Source organism: Oreochromis niloticus, linkage group LG18, assembly GCF_001858045.2.
Source record: "Oreochromis niloticus isolate F11D_XX linkage group LG18, O_niloticus_UMD_NMBU, whole genome shotgun sequence".
In the NCBI taxonomy this organism is placed as follows: domain Eukaryota; kingdom Metazoa; phylum Chordata; class Actinopteri; order Cichliformes; family Cichlidae; genus Oreochromis; species Oreochromis niloticus.
This window is the reverse complement of record NC_031982.2, coordinates 11,563,932-11,581,532: the sequence shown is the minus strand read 5'-3', so window position 1 is coordinate 11,581,532 and position 17,601 is coordinate 11,563,932. Positions and strand designations below refer to the sequence as shown.

The following is a 17,601-nucleotide window of genomic DNA, read 5'->3' as shown; positions in this document are numbered from 1 at the left end:
TCCGAGGTAAGCCTAAGACAGGCAAGAGTAGGCTGGAGAAAGCAAAGCTATGTGAAGCATAATATTTGCTTGATATCTTCTCGATCAGTGTGCTTATGTAATATGTAGCTGGCTGTGCTGCGTTCTTCCTCTCAGAGCTCAGTGTCAGAAGCTGAGATTTCTCCGTGTACAGCATGAATTCCCAGGTCGAATTAAACCTCTGGAATTTCCTCGCTTTAGCCTAACACTCATGCAAAACACTTCATGCTGGTTTCAGGTTAATGTCTTCTTGAACAGTGCTTAAGTTAGGGTGTGGCTTTCAAGTCCAACAGCAACAATAATATGTGATAAGCTTCACAAGAAAAAAAGAAAGAGAGAAAAGCATTCATTATTTTTTTTTTTAAAACAAATGTCATTTTATAATACCACAACCAAAGTGATGAAGAGTAAATGTGCTTTTGAAACGTAGAGCAAAACTAAATATATTTTATTCATACTGTAAGTTCACTTTTAAATTCATCAGAGAGCCTAATTTATTTACATTAAACCTAAAATGGACAAAAGCACTGGGCCACCCACACGACTGCGAAGTTCCCAGTGCACAGCTCTTGTGCTGATCTTAATGTCAGAGGAGATTTGGAGCTCTGCAGTTATTGAGCCAGAAGAGCGTTGTTGACTTTGCAACTACACCTACTATCGCTATCGACCTGCAAGTAAAAAAAAAAGGTTGAACTGCTTCATCCTTGCTTATTGGTTTCAATAAAGTAAAACTGCTGGTTTCAATTAGCCGTCGAAAGACTAACTCTGCCCGTCTGAGTTTCCCAACATTAGTAAACTTCAAACCCCAGATAAACACTTGCCATTGGTCGGTATCGAAGCCTAACTTAAATGTTTCCATTCCTATAAAAGGTTTGATTTGCTTCCAAATGGACTTAATATTTGAGGCTAAAATGAAAAAACAACAACTTTGGGATAGCCTTTGCTCGCATTTTGAACCATGGCAGTGATACCATGAATGCGTATATTATGTGCAGTGGTGACAGGGCCAGTTGGCGTCTGGCTCACAGATGGTGGGTAACACTGTGTAAGTTGCTGGTCGGGTTTCACCGCTACATGTCTTCACTGCACTCCAACTATGTTGACAGGCAATGCATCATGACTGGGCACACCATCCACTCCTCTGTCACAACATATTTCAAAGCTACACGTGTAGTAGTGAGCCCCTGAAAACTCAACAAATGAAGGTGATCTGTTCTCATTGCTCAGTCTGGTTTTACTGGCCTCCAGGAAATACTGGGAAGAAGCACAAATGGCACTAAAGACACTTTCTGTGAAATCCATAAGAGTAGGCTGACTGGGAGTTGTTTCGTGCAACACAAATAGCATAAAAGATGAACACAGCCACCTTCTCACCACTTAATAATCTTGGATGTGATGCACGTTGTAGCTTCAATGTTAGGACCACAATGTTCATTTGGAGCTAGACGTTACCATATTTAGATAAGAGGATGGAGTTATCAGCTAACGCCAGCTAGATTTGTTAGCAAGCTGCTTATAACCTTTACAGGTGTACTGCAACAGCACAGATAGGCCTGCACAGTTATTCAAATTTTAATCTCAATCACAATTTTGTTTTTTCACAACTAAATGAGCATGACTGTGCAATATTTACAATGCATGCTGAGCAAGCTACAGGGCAGCTTGAAGTTTGTAGTCTGACACTACCGCAAAAGACAAATGTACAACAATATTCAAACGTCTGGCACAGCAGAAGGTAAAGAGCTTGGTAGTAATGTTAGTACTGGGCAAGTAAGTTTAATCAAGAAAAATCATATTCAAAGAGTGCTGTGTGTCTGTGCCGCAAAGGAACATAACTAACTTAATCAAGCACATGAAACACACCACAAACTGCAGTATAATTAATGCACGAAGGCCAAGAAAAGCAATGCAATGCTAAGTTTGACTCGGATGACCATAAAAAGCTGTATCCATCCAGCTCACAAAGACGCACCGAAATCACCAACCACTCACACTCAATTTGGCTAAATATGCGTGCCCACTAAACACGGTGTGTAACGAATGTTTCAGGGAAATCTTCAACTTATTGGACCAAAAAAAAAATTCTTATCACCTTACACAAGTATTTTTCCAAAGGGGCATCACCTGCACTGCACGCAAAATGTCGCAGTGGGGAAAAAAAAAAAAAAAAAGAGGGGTCTCACAGCTGTGAAATACTTCGTGGTATGTAATTTATTCATATCCATGTCACTCAATGTATAATCATTGGAAATAACTGATCTTAATCTCAAATATAATAATCATGATTATTACTTTGGCCATAATCACGCAGCCTTGGGCACAGATATCAGTAATTTAAGACTAAAATACTGAAATAATAATAATAATAATAATAATAATAATAATGATGATAATAATAATAAAATGCTCAAAAATGAAAATGAAAAATTCAAAAATGAAAAACTCTGATGTGCTGCTTGTATCATGATACCTGTAAATCCAATTGGCAACGCCGCAAACAGTAAGCAAGAGGCTAATTTATTTACAAAACAAATCTTCATCCAGAGTTTTTATAAAAGAGGGAAACTTTCTAAGACCATGTCTTGCACCAGGCTGTAAACACGATTTTTAATGCTCTAAAGTTGGACATTTGAAAATGGGAGTCTGAGGACTGAGTCAGTTTTGGAGAACGTGGTCAAACAGAGTACATCATCATGTACTAAGAGAAAAGAGACACTATTATTGGGTAACGTCAAATTTCTCATAAGTGCACACTGCTACAGTTTCTAAAACTGAAAATTATATTTAATGCTTTTGCAAGATCATTTATTATTGTATGGCTGTTAATTCCTAAAGATACAATCAAACAGATCAAAGATACCAAATCATTTATCACTATTAACAAATTTAAAAACAACTGCTAGAATCGACTACAAATACGCAGAATTTTTTTTAAACTTTCTATGTCAATCCATTTGCAGCCACCATCGATATAAAGAGTGGGCACAGCTCGTCAGGTTCTCTTTTTCCTTTTCCGTTTTTTTATTTTTCCCACAGCATCTTGAGTGACTTTTTCAGTCATTTACAAACACATTACCCCAATTCGAACGACTTTAGTATCTTTCTGTGCTTTCACCAGTCAACAAGGTCAATCAATACATGCTACAAAATACACGGAGGCCCTGCACTGAATAATTAAATTAACATTTAATTCCTTTTTCCTTCAAATGAATACGATTAACGTTTGTTAAAAAGGAAATAAAATCCCCACAAAGTAAACTGTGGATGCTTTTGTTGAGTTCTTGTAAAATAAACGGTGTGAAATTCTTTTACTCTTTCCTACAGTTACCAACTTTGTTTCTGGTTTACTGAAGCCACTGAAGCTATTAATCTGTCAATAACACAATTTCACACCTAAATGAGTTCTCCTGTACGGCAGTAACAATTTCTCTAGCTGCAGAATACCACAACGATCGGCAAAGAAAAGAAAGTACAGCTGGTTTTCTATATCTGCAGTTGGATAGGGTGGCCTTGGCTTACCCTATAACCCGTGCCTCCCTCCCTTTCCAGCCTCTTCATAACTTTCCCATTGTCTTTTTCTACTGTCTCAACCCCCCTCCCACCCTTCTCGTGTGGGTTCTTTGAAAGTGTTTTCCTGGTAAGGCGCAGAGAAAGTGAGGAGGAGAGGCCTCTCCTTTCAGAGAACTGGCTTCGTGAACATGGTTTATAGCCGCCCAGAGACACTATCAGACGAGTATGTGAATCAGGGCTGCAGAAATGGAAGGAGGACGAGGGAGGAGAGAGGGGTGGGGGTGCGAGTAAAAGAACAAGGGAGGAGTTTGCAAAAATGCCAAGCCATGGTTCACTTCAGCAGGCAGTTAAAGTGAGGCCAGGGAGAGGAGAGAAGCAAGGCAAAGAGGCGGAAAAAAAAAAAAAAAATCTTTTTTCAGACTCATTACCGTCGCAGGTTGAGAAATATCTTGAGTCCATTTTTTCTCTGTTTACATTTAATTTCTATAAACTCAACAACAAAATGCAGAGCAGAACATCTGGAGTGTGAGTCAGTTAGTCTATCGAAGTCCCCCTGTTTCTTTTTGGGTACAAAATGCTTGCACTCTATATGACACCATCTGCTAAGCCTACCCTCGCAATGTCACTTTAAAAAGCAGAAAAGCTGTTTGCATATTTTAGCCAGCAAGAAATCTCCGTTTTGCATTTCACTCGCTACTGCTGAAAAACAATGACGCAGTTTTTGCATGTACTTAAGCCAAGTTGTTGTCGACATTCTACGGTAACCCAGTTTCTCGAATGCAAATGCGTAACCTGGTTTCCTTCACCAGATGGAGATGAAAATAATGGTTAACAGGAGGACTTCTGATAAAAGAAATACACTTGGGTTCTGAGAATTTTACAAGCTTTTGCATGAGGCTGAAACATTTCCTCTCCAGCTGCCGTGTGCAGTGTTCAAATTAATTAAATCCAAATATCTGAATAAAACCAAACAAAAAAATACCATACAAGTGTAAATGAACCACTTTGTACACACATGAGGAGAGCAAGGGACACATATTACAGACTTAGTCCTAAAAAAATAAATGCATATAAATACAAACATAGCTTTTAGAGCAGGGGAGCCAAACTCACTTTATATTGTGGATCACATACAGGCCAATTTGATCTTAAGTGAGCCAGACCAGTGAAAAATCTCCTTTCTGTCGCTGTAACATAGTTTAACTGCATATTTAATCCCATTTATAATACAGGAAATAGTAGAGCAATTACAACAGCACATCTCAGGTTTTCTACACCATAAACAAATGATGATGTAGTAAATGAAAGACATCAACAGCATGAATCTTTGGGCTTAATTTGTAGGAAATTAATGTGTAAAATTACTGCCCTTTAATTAAAAAGCAGAAAGCTTTTGTTAATTCACAGAAATTTCCCAGTCAAAAAATCTTATTTATTTTAGTGTGGATACATTGTGAAAACATGCATTCTATACTAGATAGATAAAAGTTCCTGTTTTTTCACTAAATTATTTGCTTACCTATTATTTAATTCCTTTGATGTAGCATGAATGACCGTGGGGGAGGTCTTTATTAGTAGGATAAGTTGGAAAACTTATGAAAACACAATTTAAAGTCCATTAATTTATGCCCTTGTTAACATTTTCCAAAAACATCCAGTGAGCTGGACTGGAGTCTTTGCCGTGCCGATTCTGGCCCCGGGCCTTAAGTTTGACACCCCTGTTTTATAGTCTAAAATTATGCTCAAAAATGACTAGCTAGCCACTATAGTAAGTAAACAGCTGTAAAAGTAGGGATTACAGAGAAGAGGTGAGTGTATCGCATATAATAATTTTCACTTAAGCCATGACCTCTCTTGTTGTGCTCTACACAAATAAATTATAGTTTAACGGCTTGTAGTGAGGTTGAATTGTTCTTAGTTGCATTCAAGCCTGTAAAACAGTCAACTCCCCTAACCACCAGGCCTGGTACTGGTAATGTTACCATCTCTGTGAATAGCAAATGGTGCCACAGCAACAATAGCTCTATTCACAGCAACTCTAGGGCCTCTGTTCTTTCAGGGAAATGAAGATGATATTTGTAAAGTTGGCCATTTCTAATGTACAATGCACTTTTGGTGCTGAGCCAAAGTACCATTCCTTCAGTCACTGCCCTGCCTCCCTCTCACCCACACCTCCCCCCTTTCTCTCCCCCTATTTCACTTGCTTCTTCTGCCCCTGTCTCTCCCAATCACAGACACAAGCGCCAGCTGCCCAACTGGTTTGTCTCACTGTCAGTCAAAGCACGGGGATACTTACAGTATGTCCTTACCTGCTTATTCCCCAATTCATGTCCTTCACTCGGCTTTTATTTAACTATCTGCATGAAAAAATCTAATTTGATAATTCTGCAGACATTTGTGCTATAGCTATGATATAATTTTTAAAAACATTTTCAGGAAAAATGAGAAATAAAATCAGACTAGTTGAATGACGCCCTGTGTATTTTGCCATACACCATGATCAGCCAATTGGATACACCAGAGGTAATTCAGAGTTCACAGCCTACGTGCTCAGAGTGGTACTAGCACATCTGTCATAAAAAAAAAAAGAGAGCAAAAAGGAATTACAGAGAATAAGGAGAGGAATGTGTGGTTTTATGTGGAGAATGATATAAAATTTTTATTTATCTATTTTGGCTGTGTACACCTTTCTCTCTGGCGTCCCATGCAAGGAAGCAATAAATTAACCAGCTGAAGCCAAAAGCAATGAAGTGCAAATTAGAAGAAATTGATGGAAATCTTGGGAGTGTGGAGGAACTTTGGTCACAAATCAAAGTTTTACTTGAACTTGAGCTTGCTAAGGTAGACCAGTGCATGCCAAGTCAATGTTTGACTTGGAAGCTGCTGCAGCTCAGAGCAGATTCTTAGCATTATTAATAAATGTCAGCATTTTAATAAAAGCCATGGGAGTGAAGAGGAGTGTGACAGAGCAGAGCATTATCCCTGAGTAAAAAAAGGCTATTGTATTCCTTTTACTGTTGAATAACTCCTCATTTGTACAAACTAAAAACACACCTATAAAAACATCAGTTTGTCCAAAGTGCCAAAAATCCTCCCAGTATCCTTAACCCAGGCACGTCCAGTTGAAAACAGCATCAACAGGCCCTCCAGCCTTTGTGATTCTTGATTACACTTGGAGGGGTCACAGCAAAAGAGAGGCATGCATTTTTGTGCACTGCAGAGACAAGTTTTCCTGCGTCAAGAGCCGCAAAGACAGACACAATCAATACCAGACCAGTAGAGTCTGACAGAGTCTTGTCAGTCGATGGATTAGCCCTTTATTATTCAACGCAGACTTAAGTTGGCTACGCTTACAAAGAGGTAAAGCTTACTTAGTATAGATTAAAGGGTCAACTGGCGGTCACTGCCAAATGTGAGAGCCTTATCAAAACATCAAGTACACCAAACTAGCCGCTGTTAACAGCTGGGCATGCGAGAAGTTGTGTTTTTCTTTTAAAACTTTGTGAGGAAAACTTTTAGACGATTTTAAATGTTAGACGTAAAAAAAAGAAAAAAAAAATAATCAAGAAATCTCTACACTGTAAGGCTAATGAAGGAGCACCAGGTTTGTGCGTCTCCCCCTGGTCTTTCTCCCAGTTTCCCTGTCTTCTCCCCACTGTCTTATCAAACAAAGACCAAAAAGCTCCCACCTCAAAAAACAAAAACAAATGCAGAAAGCTCAAAATTACCAAACATGTCTTAAAAGGTAACAGCAAGCAAAATAAACAAACTATTATTTTGCAAATTCCTGCATCAATATTTTCTGCACATTTAAGGCCAACTAACAAACTAACACTGAATATTTTGTCAACTAATTGGCTAGACATTTAAACGAGAAAAAAATGAGACTAGCTGACTAAGAGGCAGAAAACCCTCAGGAAACACTTAAAACTACTTTAAATGGACACATTTAAACAAAGGCCAAAAAAATTGTTCTATATTTTAGGAGCTTAATGAAACCATTTATCATTTCCTCATTAATTAAATCATATTTTAAATGTCGCCAAATTGTGCGCCCAAAATACAGCCACTGGTTTTTACATCAAACTACTGCAGAACAGCGCTCGTTAGCATCATCTGTTTACGTTCCACCTTTACTCGTTCACAACTGCGCAGGATGCAGCAGTAACTGTGTGTCAGGGTCAGCAGCATTGTAACATCTCTGAAACAGTTTCTTTTGTACATTAAATAAATTATTCTTATTTTATTAATCAGCTAGCATGTCTGGCACTCACGAGCAAGGGGATCAGTGATTAAACGCCTACCCGACTAGGCGCTCACATCCCCCTAAGTGCAAGTTAAATTATTCTGATATTTAAAAAATGCCACAAAGTAAAATTTAATGACATCTCACTCTTTTCTCATTGTTATTATATTATCTTTTTCACTTTAAAGGCCACCTTTAGTTTACAGTAGTGATGTGCCGTGAGCGTCTCACCACTGGCTGCTAAAAACAAACAAAAAAGCAAAAAAGCAAAAAAAAGAAAATGATCTAAATAGTGCCCCCTACCTTGAGTCGACTCTGATCTGGGAGCTGCAGGCAGGGGCCGCTGGGACCTTGGCTGACTCGATGGGAGTGCCATCTTGATGGGGCCCACATACTCAACATACGTCCCTGGGAAGTCGCCTCTCTGCTTAGTGCGCTCGTTGTACCCGAGGAGCCAGCCCAGACGCTCGGGGTGCTCCACGCAACCCTCCTGGTAGTTCTCCATGGACATCAGAGAGGCCTTGCTAACTGTAAGGATGTCTCCAGGCTGCAGATCCAAGTCCTCGTCCTGGTCCTTGGTGAACGTGTAGAGGGCACGATACTGGAAACCTTCCGCCGCCATTTTGTGACAGAGGCAAAAAGTAAAATGGCCACCGCTTCGAGGATTTAGGATCGGCCTGAGTCCCGCTGTAACAACAGGGTTAGGCTAGACAGAAATCCACCTCCGAAACCAAAATTGTGGCTGAGTTACTAAAGTCTGGTGTTGGTACAGTGGCTTAGAGGGTCGGGGGGATGAAAGGAGGGGAAGTCAGCCGAAGCTCAGCAGCATTTTTAAAAGTTAATAACGAGGAGCTCTGCTGCTTTTGTGTCTGCAGTGGCAGCGGCTTTACACCTGACCGGTGTTGGTGGACTGGTGCACTTTCCTCAGCTTGATACCCCGGTTGAGCCAGATGATGGAGCAGAGGGAGATCGTTGGCAACATGCTTTTTCAAGCAGCAAAAACCTGCTGGCTGGGTGCTACTGGAACAGCCTGGAAAAGGGTTTTCCCAGTGACGGGCCCCGTGTCGTTGGCTCTCCACGGTCAAATCAAGTGGCCTGATTGGCGGACGAGTGCCAGGGTGGGAAGGTCTCTAATCCTCTCTGGCTCTTTCAGATATCCCACATGTTTGGGGGCAGGAATAATGACCGACCTGTAGGAAATAAAAAGGGCAAAAATTAAGAAAAAAATTAGGAAAAAGACTTCGAAAAAAATTAAAGTAAATAAAATTATTTTAAAAAAAACTATTCAAAAATGGGATTAAAGGTCAAATCTATTCGATAAATGGCGATAATTAAAGCGGCTTATATCTATGTGAAACGAAGCCTAAAGCGGTGCATGAAAATGGCGAACTGCGACAGCTCCATGCATTTGTGCAGTCTTCGGTTAGGACAGAGAGCTCGGATGATGCTGCTGCGTCATAACCAACAGCAGACTGGGTCCCTGGACAGGAGCCTCCATTCCCTCCACTCTACATTCACACACTCACAGCCTTAACTGACTCGTCACAGTTTCCACAGGAACAATAAGTTTTCCTGTGAAATAAACGTCCCTTCAACTCACACAACAGCACGTACGATTAACAGAACCCCAAAAAAGGGGTTTTAGCTGAACTGGCATGCAAAGGAAAATAAGGACTGCACCTCGACTGTAGGGCGACCGGAATTTTCTAAAACGTGCAGAACCCTCTGCAACAGTTCACTCTCCATCAGAGAGAAAAAAGGTAGCTCTGTGTTGCCTAAGAAATATTTCGACTTCTGTCAAATCTACTGTACCAAGCCTGCTTCAGATGGGAACGTTGAATGGACAGCCAACTGAGAAACCACAGTGAACCATCACAATTCATATTACACCCCTTAAAGTCACTTATCTCATAGCTTCCACATATAGCAAAAAGGTCAGTCCATGGAAATGTAACGAACGTCCTCTGATAAAGCCGATTGCAAGGCCCAATTAAATGCCAAGCGCAAGTGCGCAATATATATCCTATAAAAGCGACACAACAGTCTTAAAATGCTAAATATTATCAGTATTAAAGGTTTGATTAAAGTAAATAAATGAAATCTGTCGGCCAATCAACCAAAAATTTAAAAAAAAAAAAAATCTACATTTTTTGGGAGTAAACGTTGGAAACACTTGATTATAAAATCCACAGTAAATCGTGGAAAAATTAATGGGCAATTTTGGCCGAGTTTCGAGCGGCTGAAATTTAAAAATGCTAAATGCTAAACTGCAACTATGCTGGGAGATGAGACGGGGCGGGCGAGAAAGAGAGATTATGTTTTCCAGATCAAGTACGACATCTGTGGTCTGTGGACCAATCAAGGACAATGGTCCTACTAACCTCCCTGGACGTGATGTCAAAGAGGAAAAGAAGCAGGTGGAGAGTGAAGGTGAAAGTGGCACAACGACTGATGGAAGTTTCATCGTGGTATGGCAGTAACAAGGCATTTGGGGCAATTTTCCAAAACGTCCAAATCTCAATAACCACAGGCCTGGTTTGCGAGGCCCGATGTTATACCAGCGTTTCATAAATGTCCATAAATGGACAGTATTTTGAGTAATGCACTGCAGACGCTTAAATACAGTTGGGTAAAAGCATAAAAAATTCACCGAAACGTCCAGTTTGCAGCCTTGAATGCCAAAGTGCATGCTTTTGAACCTTAGTCTAGATTATCCTCTCCACCCCCCCTCGACATTCCGAAAGCGAACGCACATTCACTGCAAAGCTTTGTGAATAAGGACATTGTCTTTTTAATAAAAAAGGTTCAAGAGTTACTGTGATAACAGAACGCTGCACAGTGCAAAACTCACCCCACTTTAGGTTCAGAGGGAAGCCGGACAGGCTCAGCCAGACTCTCGGTCCAACATCCTTCGAGTCGAGAAGCAAGAGGTGCCAGGCTAGACACGTGGCACTGGCATACCCAACCACAGCCCGCAATCCTCACACCACCATTACCCCCCCCCCCCCCCCCCCCAAAACCCTAAACTCCCTCCCTCTTCTCTCCACCTGCTCTCCACTCCCCCCAAACACACAAGAGTCCTGCCTCCAACTGACCCCCCCCTCCCGATCCTCAGCCAGCGAAAAAGTCCAGCCGTTTTTCCAGTTGCTATAATGTTTTAGTTCTTTATAGTCCGAGTGCGGCTGCAGTAAAGCGGCAAAAACAAGAAGAAAAGGAGGTAGAGGAAAAGGCAGAGCACTCTTATTCACCAGTCCTCTTTTAGTATTTAGTTCCAGAGAAGAAAAAGTCGCACAAGGTGAGAGAGGAGTCATCTCTGTTCCCGTCCTACTCTGGCAGTGTTGTAGTAGCTCACAGTTCAGCACAGCAGCAGCGGCTGGAAAGCTCAGTGTCTGTGGATCCATTTGTTTTTTTAAGACTCTGCGTTTAGTCTGAGCAGACAGCGGCAAAAAGCAGCGAGAAAAGAGAGTGAGAGACGGAGCAGTTTGCTATCAGCAGAGTCCAAACGGCTGAGGGAGACCACAGGAAAATAATTAATGAATAGGCAGCAAGTAACTCACTGTTGCTAGAGAGAGGGAAAGCTAATCCCGGCCTCTGATTGGCTGCTGCTCTGGCCATGTGCTCCCCAGTCACCAGAGAAACCGGGCAAATCAAGGAAATGTTCTAATATTAGAAAATGTATCTAGGCAGTGATAAAACATCTGACCTAAACAACTCCACCTTTTCTAGCACCTTTGACTTTTTTCATTTTTGCAACTGTGATGACTGTTTGTAATATTTATTGAAGTGATGATTTAAATCAAGCGCAGCTACCCTGGGAGAAAGATGTAAAAGAAAACATGGAAAAACTCAAGGCTAAGTGTGATTGGAGAAAACTCTGTGAGTCACAGTGAAATTGTGCAATGGGATGAAAGGAGATGATGTTTGTTTTTCTGAGTTCACAGGGAGAGGGATACAGTGAAAAAGAAAATAATAAATAATACAAAATACTTACTAAAAACAAATCACTAATAATTTATTAGTCTTTCACTGTGTGGTTTGTTTTTTTTTTTTTTAAACAGTAACTGACGTTTTATATATTGTATTTATTCTTGGTGTGATTAAATCGAGACCTACAAACTGAAGTCTGCTTTCTAAAGAAATCAAATGATGTGTTTAGTCAGCCAGCACAGTGCTGACCTGTTTATTGCACCAGCACGCGTATATAAAATGCCAAATAAGCTATTAAAGGCATCACTGATACTGCTCGAGGATCAAAATGCCACACATCCTTACATCACCATTACTTGTAAAATCGGTTTGTGTAACCGAATCAGTGGATTTTAAACAGATGTAATCTTTTATTTATTTACTGGTTGTTTTTTCTAATTTTTCTAATGTTTATATACAAGTACAGAGGCATGTGCTAAAACTCAAATGTGAACAAATATTTATTTTTTTCATGTTATTATCATTGTTTTGTGTTTTTTTTGGTCATCGGTTTTAACAAAAAGTAAACAAACTTGATGTTCATGATGACTAATTTGCCAATAAAGCGAAAGAAAATTGACTAGTTGACTAGTCTAACTAAAGAAAGTCTTCAGATAATTGTATAAACTGTGCGCACTTTGAACAGGCAAAGTTAAACAAATATTTCGGGCGTATTTTAGGTGCCATATGAAATCGTCAATCGATTGCTCATTAATGAAACGATTCTTTAAATGTGCAGCACTTTACACATGTCTGAAACTGCAAACACAGTCAATATCAGATCAATTTGAAGAGTTTAGGTGATCCAACCATCAGTAGCCCTCGTTTCTTCCTTGCTAGGGTTCACCTCCCAGCGAAGATTGTGGTCACACATTGCTTCGTTGTTTGGTTATATTCCAGTTTAATCTGACAAAGCTGCCCCTTTTATTTTTTTTACCCGAAACCCAAGTACTGCAGAACAGTGTGAGCATCATCATCTGCTGTCATCTGTTTACATCCCAACCCCTTTGTTTACAACTTCCACTCAGAGAGAGTGAGAGACAGAGGAGAGAACAGCCGCGACTTGTCAATACACAACACAAGGACTAAAAGTGTTGGGCCACATCCAATCTTTGGATTCAGGTTTTTATTAGTCCCATTACCACACATGTATAAAATAAATCATCAGAACTCCAAACCTCCTCTACTGTTAATATCAGCACAGAAACTGTGCGCCGCGAGCTTCATGGGAAGGATTTCCAGGCTGAGTAGCTCCTGTAGATGTAACGTGTAGCTGGCCCAGCACCTTTGCCCATATAGTGTTTTTGAGGATGACATTTAGAATAGAAATGTTCATGTAGAGCATCACTGTAGCCAACTTTTCCTTAGGACCAATCCATGATGGTGATTTAAATATATATAATAATTGTTAGATTATTAGTAATTACACTGTTTGTAACTGGTAGATTAGTTTCCATGTAGATCTAGATGCTGGGGAGCTTCTTTACACTCAAAATGCAAATTTTGATCACTTCAGTCATAGCGAATGATGATTTCATGATGATTAAGACCTTTTTTATTTAACGCAGTAAATAAATGTATGTAATAGGTAATCAGGTTATTTCAGTTGTGGTAAATAACAGACACATGAGGCTAACATTGCCATATGCCATTTTTAGTTTACTACTTTCACCTGAACAGCTCAGTGGTCATGTCTGAGAAAGTGTATTACATTCAAGAAGCTTTACTTTTAGAAGGTGCATCTTTTTGAACATTTAAACACTTCCACGGTGGACACAGTGCTTTTATACTGGATGTGCACATGTCCATGTCCTTTAGCTGGTTTAGTCCCCCTCAAACAGACGTGCAGTGTGACATTTTAAGCTGTTACACCGAATGTATAACACCATGTTGCATTTAGTTTCACCTGCAGTGTGCTGATTATGATTTTTTGTAGTATTAATCTTCTTGAGAGAATGAAAACAAAAAGGAAATTTAATGAGCAGTGCAATAAAAGCTCCTCAAAAGGTGACAACCATCTAAAACTACTAGAGAGATTGCTAATTGGCAAGATCCCTCACATCTCCATGTCACCAAAATAAGGAAACACTGATTACATCCATATAGGCCAGAAAGAAAGTAGTTACTACCGCATCTGAGAGTGGCAAGGGAAACCCGTCTGACCAAATAATTATTCTTTAAAAACAGGTGAGGAGTTTAGGATTTTAAGAATGCACCCTAAGCTTAAAAAAACAAAACAATTGATTAACACGTCACATTACAGATCGCTCCCTGCTCCACAGACAAAATTCTGGGATTTTTTTTATTCATAAGCATTACTATCATTTCTTCTCTTTAAAACTTTTATAATCACAACAGTGCAACCAAAAGTTCAGACATTTATGTGGGCACAAACAGTGTATTTGTGTATGCATGTTTTGGCAATTCATGGCCCTGCTGGGGAAGTACTGACTACAGAACCACCATGCATGCAGTCTGGCCGCAGGCCATCTGTCCACATGGATCTGAAAAATCTGCTGCGCCACAGGCAGATAGGACGGGCCAACAACACTGGAGCCTGCGAGGACTAACTTTTCAGAATAAAATTGGTTCTTACGAATTTTATGATTCCAGTTTCGTTCACCTGAATTCTATCTGTTGCAAATGAAGCCGAAAAGCTCACTTTGCTAAATAGAAACATCTGCTAGATTATTTAGCACCAAGACTGCACTGTTCAGGGAAGTCAACTATGCTGCAAGGCTCCACAGTTAAAGAGGACACGGTCTATTTATCAGAAGCGATAACTTCAATCCATCTGGTCAAGATTATGGATTTAAACATTTCCACTTCACCAAAGAAATCAAATCTGATAAACCTGCAAAGTCTGCATCACTTGAAAACACCAGACACAAACAAGATAATGCGTGCCTTTCACCTACATGAATTACTCCTCAAAGAAAAAAAAAAAAAAAAAAAGAAGCTCCCAAACCCTTTCATAACCAACTCCATTTGATCGAAAATTGGTAATATGCAGGTAGCATACTGCAGCCTACATTTATGACAACAAATCTAATCAAATTCTAAAAGGAGCCATTTTTATTTGGTTGCTGATGCAATAACTCGCCAAACTCCACCTTTAGCAAATTGACTTTGCGGTGAGGGAGTGCAGTTATTCGACTATCATTGTTTAATCTGATACAATAAAGAAGTTTTGATAATGCAAGTTATTGCTGGATTGCAGGAGAAAGCACAAGATAAGTCCCAGATAATTGCAAGTGACCAATAAGATTTGTGTCCGGTGTGTTGTGGTCGGGAGGGTGATAGATTAGGACTTAAAGTAGACTCATGAATGTCTCTGGGAAGTTAGAAAAAAAATCACAACCCCGCAAGGCACAGAATATGCAGTATTTCCAGGCGAGGCATGACTAAACTGTCCTTAAAGACGAACTCTGCTGCTATTTTGATCAAACAGGACCATTTCAGTTTAACTTTGACATCAAACAAATATAACCACAGCTTTAGTGCCTCTGCTGGAACTTGAGGTTAGTTTAGGTTTTCTTCACCCCCTCTGAGAGGTGTCACTTGGCATTTCAAGAAGCTCCACTTTTTCCTCTCTCTTTTTATTTTGTGTGTGTGTGTGTGCGCGTGTGTGTGCGCGTGTGTGTGTGGGTGGGGGGGGCATTTAAATACAACAGCCCTGCCAGTCACTCAGAGCATTTCAAGACATTTGAGAGAAGAATGAAAGCTTTGCCACAAGTCATGCATCACACCGATAAAGCATAAAATGGAGGACTGACATTTGGTTGCATAATGCTCGATTCATAATTACAAGACAGGGGGGTGCGGGGTCTCAGCACAGTTGAGTGGCTTGTCTCATTATGCAAGTGGCACAATTTCCATTAACTCCTCGATGGATGCCAAATCCTTAAACCAGGGATGTAAGAGACGCATCTAGTCAGGCCTTCAGCTACTTTAGACCTCCCATAGTCTGCAGCCAAGGTAAAGACACTAGTAACACATACTAGCAATGGTATACACAGGGAGTACACTGCAAATATACTGCAAATGGGTCTTTTTAGTAGCGTTGAAATACAACTAAACAGTACTAATGAGCCACTGACATTAGAGAAAATTTTAGCACCAATTCTGGCAAACTTGACAACTTTAAAGTCATTTTTAATCGTTTTCACGTCAACAAATAAGCCAGGAAAAACAGTTTAAACTTTGAAGCAGCTTAAAAAACTTGCTCGGCATTTGTACGTCAGCGAGCGCGAGCACCGAGCAGCGCAGCGCGAGGGCGAATTAAAGTTAACATTTCACCGCAAAGAGCACAGAAACGCACACGAGCGCGACAAAAAAACAGTAAGTCTCCTTTAAACTTTAAAAGTAGGACACAAGTCACCAACGTGGAGCTGCGTGCGCGGAGCACACTTGCAGCGCTTCCACCATTTTCCAGTACAGTGGCTGCCGTACTGGAAATGTGCAATAACTTGGAAAAACTCACCGCGGATATTTCTTGACTCTTCGCACTTTTGGCTTCGGAGCAAAAGTCGCACACAAGAGTCCGAGTGGTGGCTTGTCTGCAGACGACGGCTTCTCGGTGAGCTCTAAACTTCCAGCAAGCCTTTGGTTCACTTCTTAATTCGGCGTCTTTCTTTTCGCTCTTTCTTTCTTTTCCCGTTCATAACTCCCTGCTCCAACACACAGCCATTTTCCAGCTCAGTACGGTGCAGGGAAGGAGGGCGCGTGGGAACTATATAAGAGTGCGCGGAAAGTGACGAACGTGAGCGGAAACGTCCGAACCATCAGTGAGGGGGTCACCGAACAGGCTCGGAGACGAAAAAAAGAAACAAACAAAAAAACGGAAATTTGAAGCAGACAGTGTCCAAACCGTGTGTTTTGAGCTGTATTTAAACTAAAGAAATGTGTTCATGTGAAAAAAGAAAGCGGTGAACCACGCGCTAAATCCATGTCTAATCCCACGGGGGATTAAATAGGGACATATTCCCCCTGTTTTTGCAAACCACATCTCACTTTTTCTCAAAGCTTTCCTTTTCAGCTCATCTGCTTGCTTAAACATTTGTAGCTTTGTGACTAGTTTATATTGAATTCAGGGCCAAAAATGAGTCCAATCAATCGTGCCTACTGCTGCAGAAAATACTGCGTTATAGAAGTGCTGTAATACTTGACCATCATCAAATATAAATTATTCCTCAGCACAGCATTGACTCTCTTGAGCTACTTTCTTGTAAATTCTTGAAGTAGTCTTTAGGAATAGTTCTCCGGGATTCAGAGCTCTTCTTTGGATGTTGGCTGTCTAGATTATCCCACACTGCTTCAATAATGTTGAGGTCCAGGCTCCATGACTGATAGTGTTCCACTGTTAGCTTTTCTTCCCAGGGATACTTTCACTTTGCATTGGCAGTAGGGGTGGAGGAAAAATCTGTACAGTATGGTATCGCAACAACTTGCATACAGGAACACCAAATATTGCTATTTTATTAAATAAATGAAAATACTCTGGGAATACTATGAACAAGAGGGCTCATCTCACCTTATAGGAGGCAACCTTTCCACAAACAGTTGCAGTCTGTCTTGGACAGACTGCAATCACTAAAGGAAGGTTGTTGGAGGTTTGCAAAAAACTTCTAATTTATAAATACAGACAGATTGCCAACATGCTGCCATGACTGTGGAGGAGTCTTTTATAGATTTGTGTTAATCAAGGGGATTCAACTCAACTCGCTGGCCTCTGATGAGGTTTCAGTGAACAGTTGATGGATCAACTAAAAGGGAAGTGGGATAGGGATAGAGGTATCTGAGTCCTGTGTCAGGCCTTGAGGAACTTTTTCCCATTTTTAAGGACATGATTTTCAGGTTCA

The 17,601-nt window shown here is 40.5% G+C and overlaps 1 protein-coding gene across 2 annotated transcripts in view; it reads right to left on the bottom strand.

Annotated features, from left to right (window-relative positions):
- pik3r2 (phosphoinositide-3-kinase, regulatory subunit 2 (beta)) overlaps nucleotides 1-16,472 on the bottom strand; it is a 33,748-nt gene extending 17,276 nt beyond the window's left edge. Inside the window, exons 1-2 of one of the 2 annotated variants that reach the window (XM_005476086.3) lie at nucleotides 16,224-16,472; nucleotides 8,078-8,964 (exon numbers count right to left, since the gene is read on the bottom strand). In XM_005476086.3, the coding sequence (XP_005476143.1) occupies nucleotides 8,078-8,396 (319 nt within the window). In that variant the 5' untranslated portion in view covers nucleotides 8,397-8,964; nucleotides 16,224-16,472. Of the gene's footprint in view, nucleotides 1-8,077; nucleotides 8,965-10,625; nucleotides 10,755-16,223 lie in introns of those variants that run through there. The other variant, XM_005476087.4, reaches the window with a different exon arrangement.
- Between the last annotated feature and the right edge of the window lie 1,129 nt (nucleotides 16,473-17,601).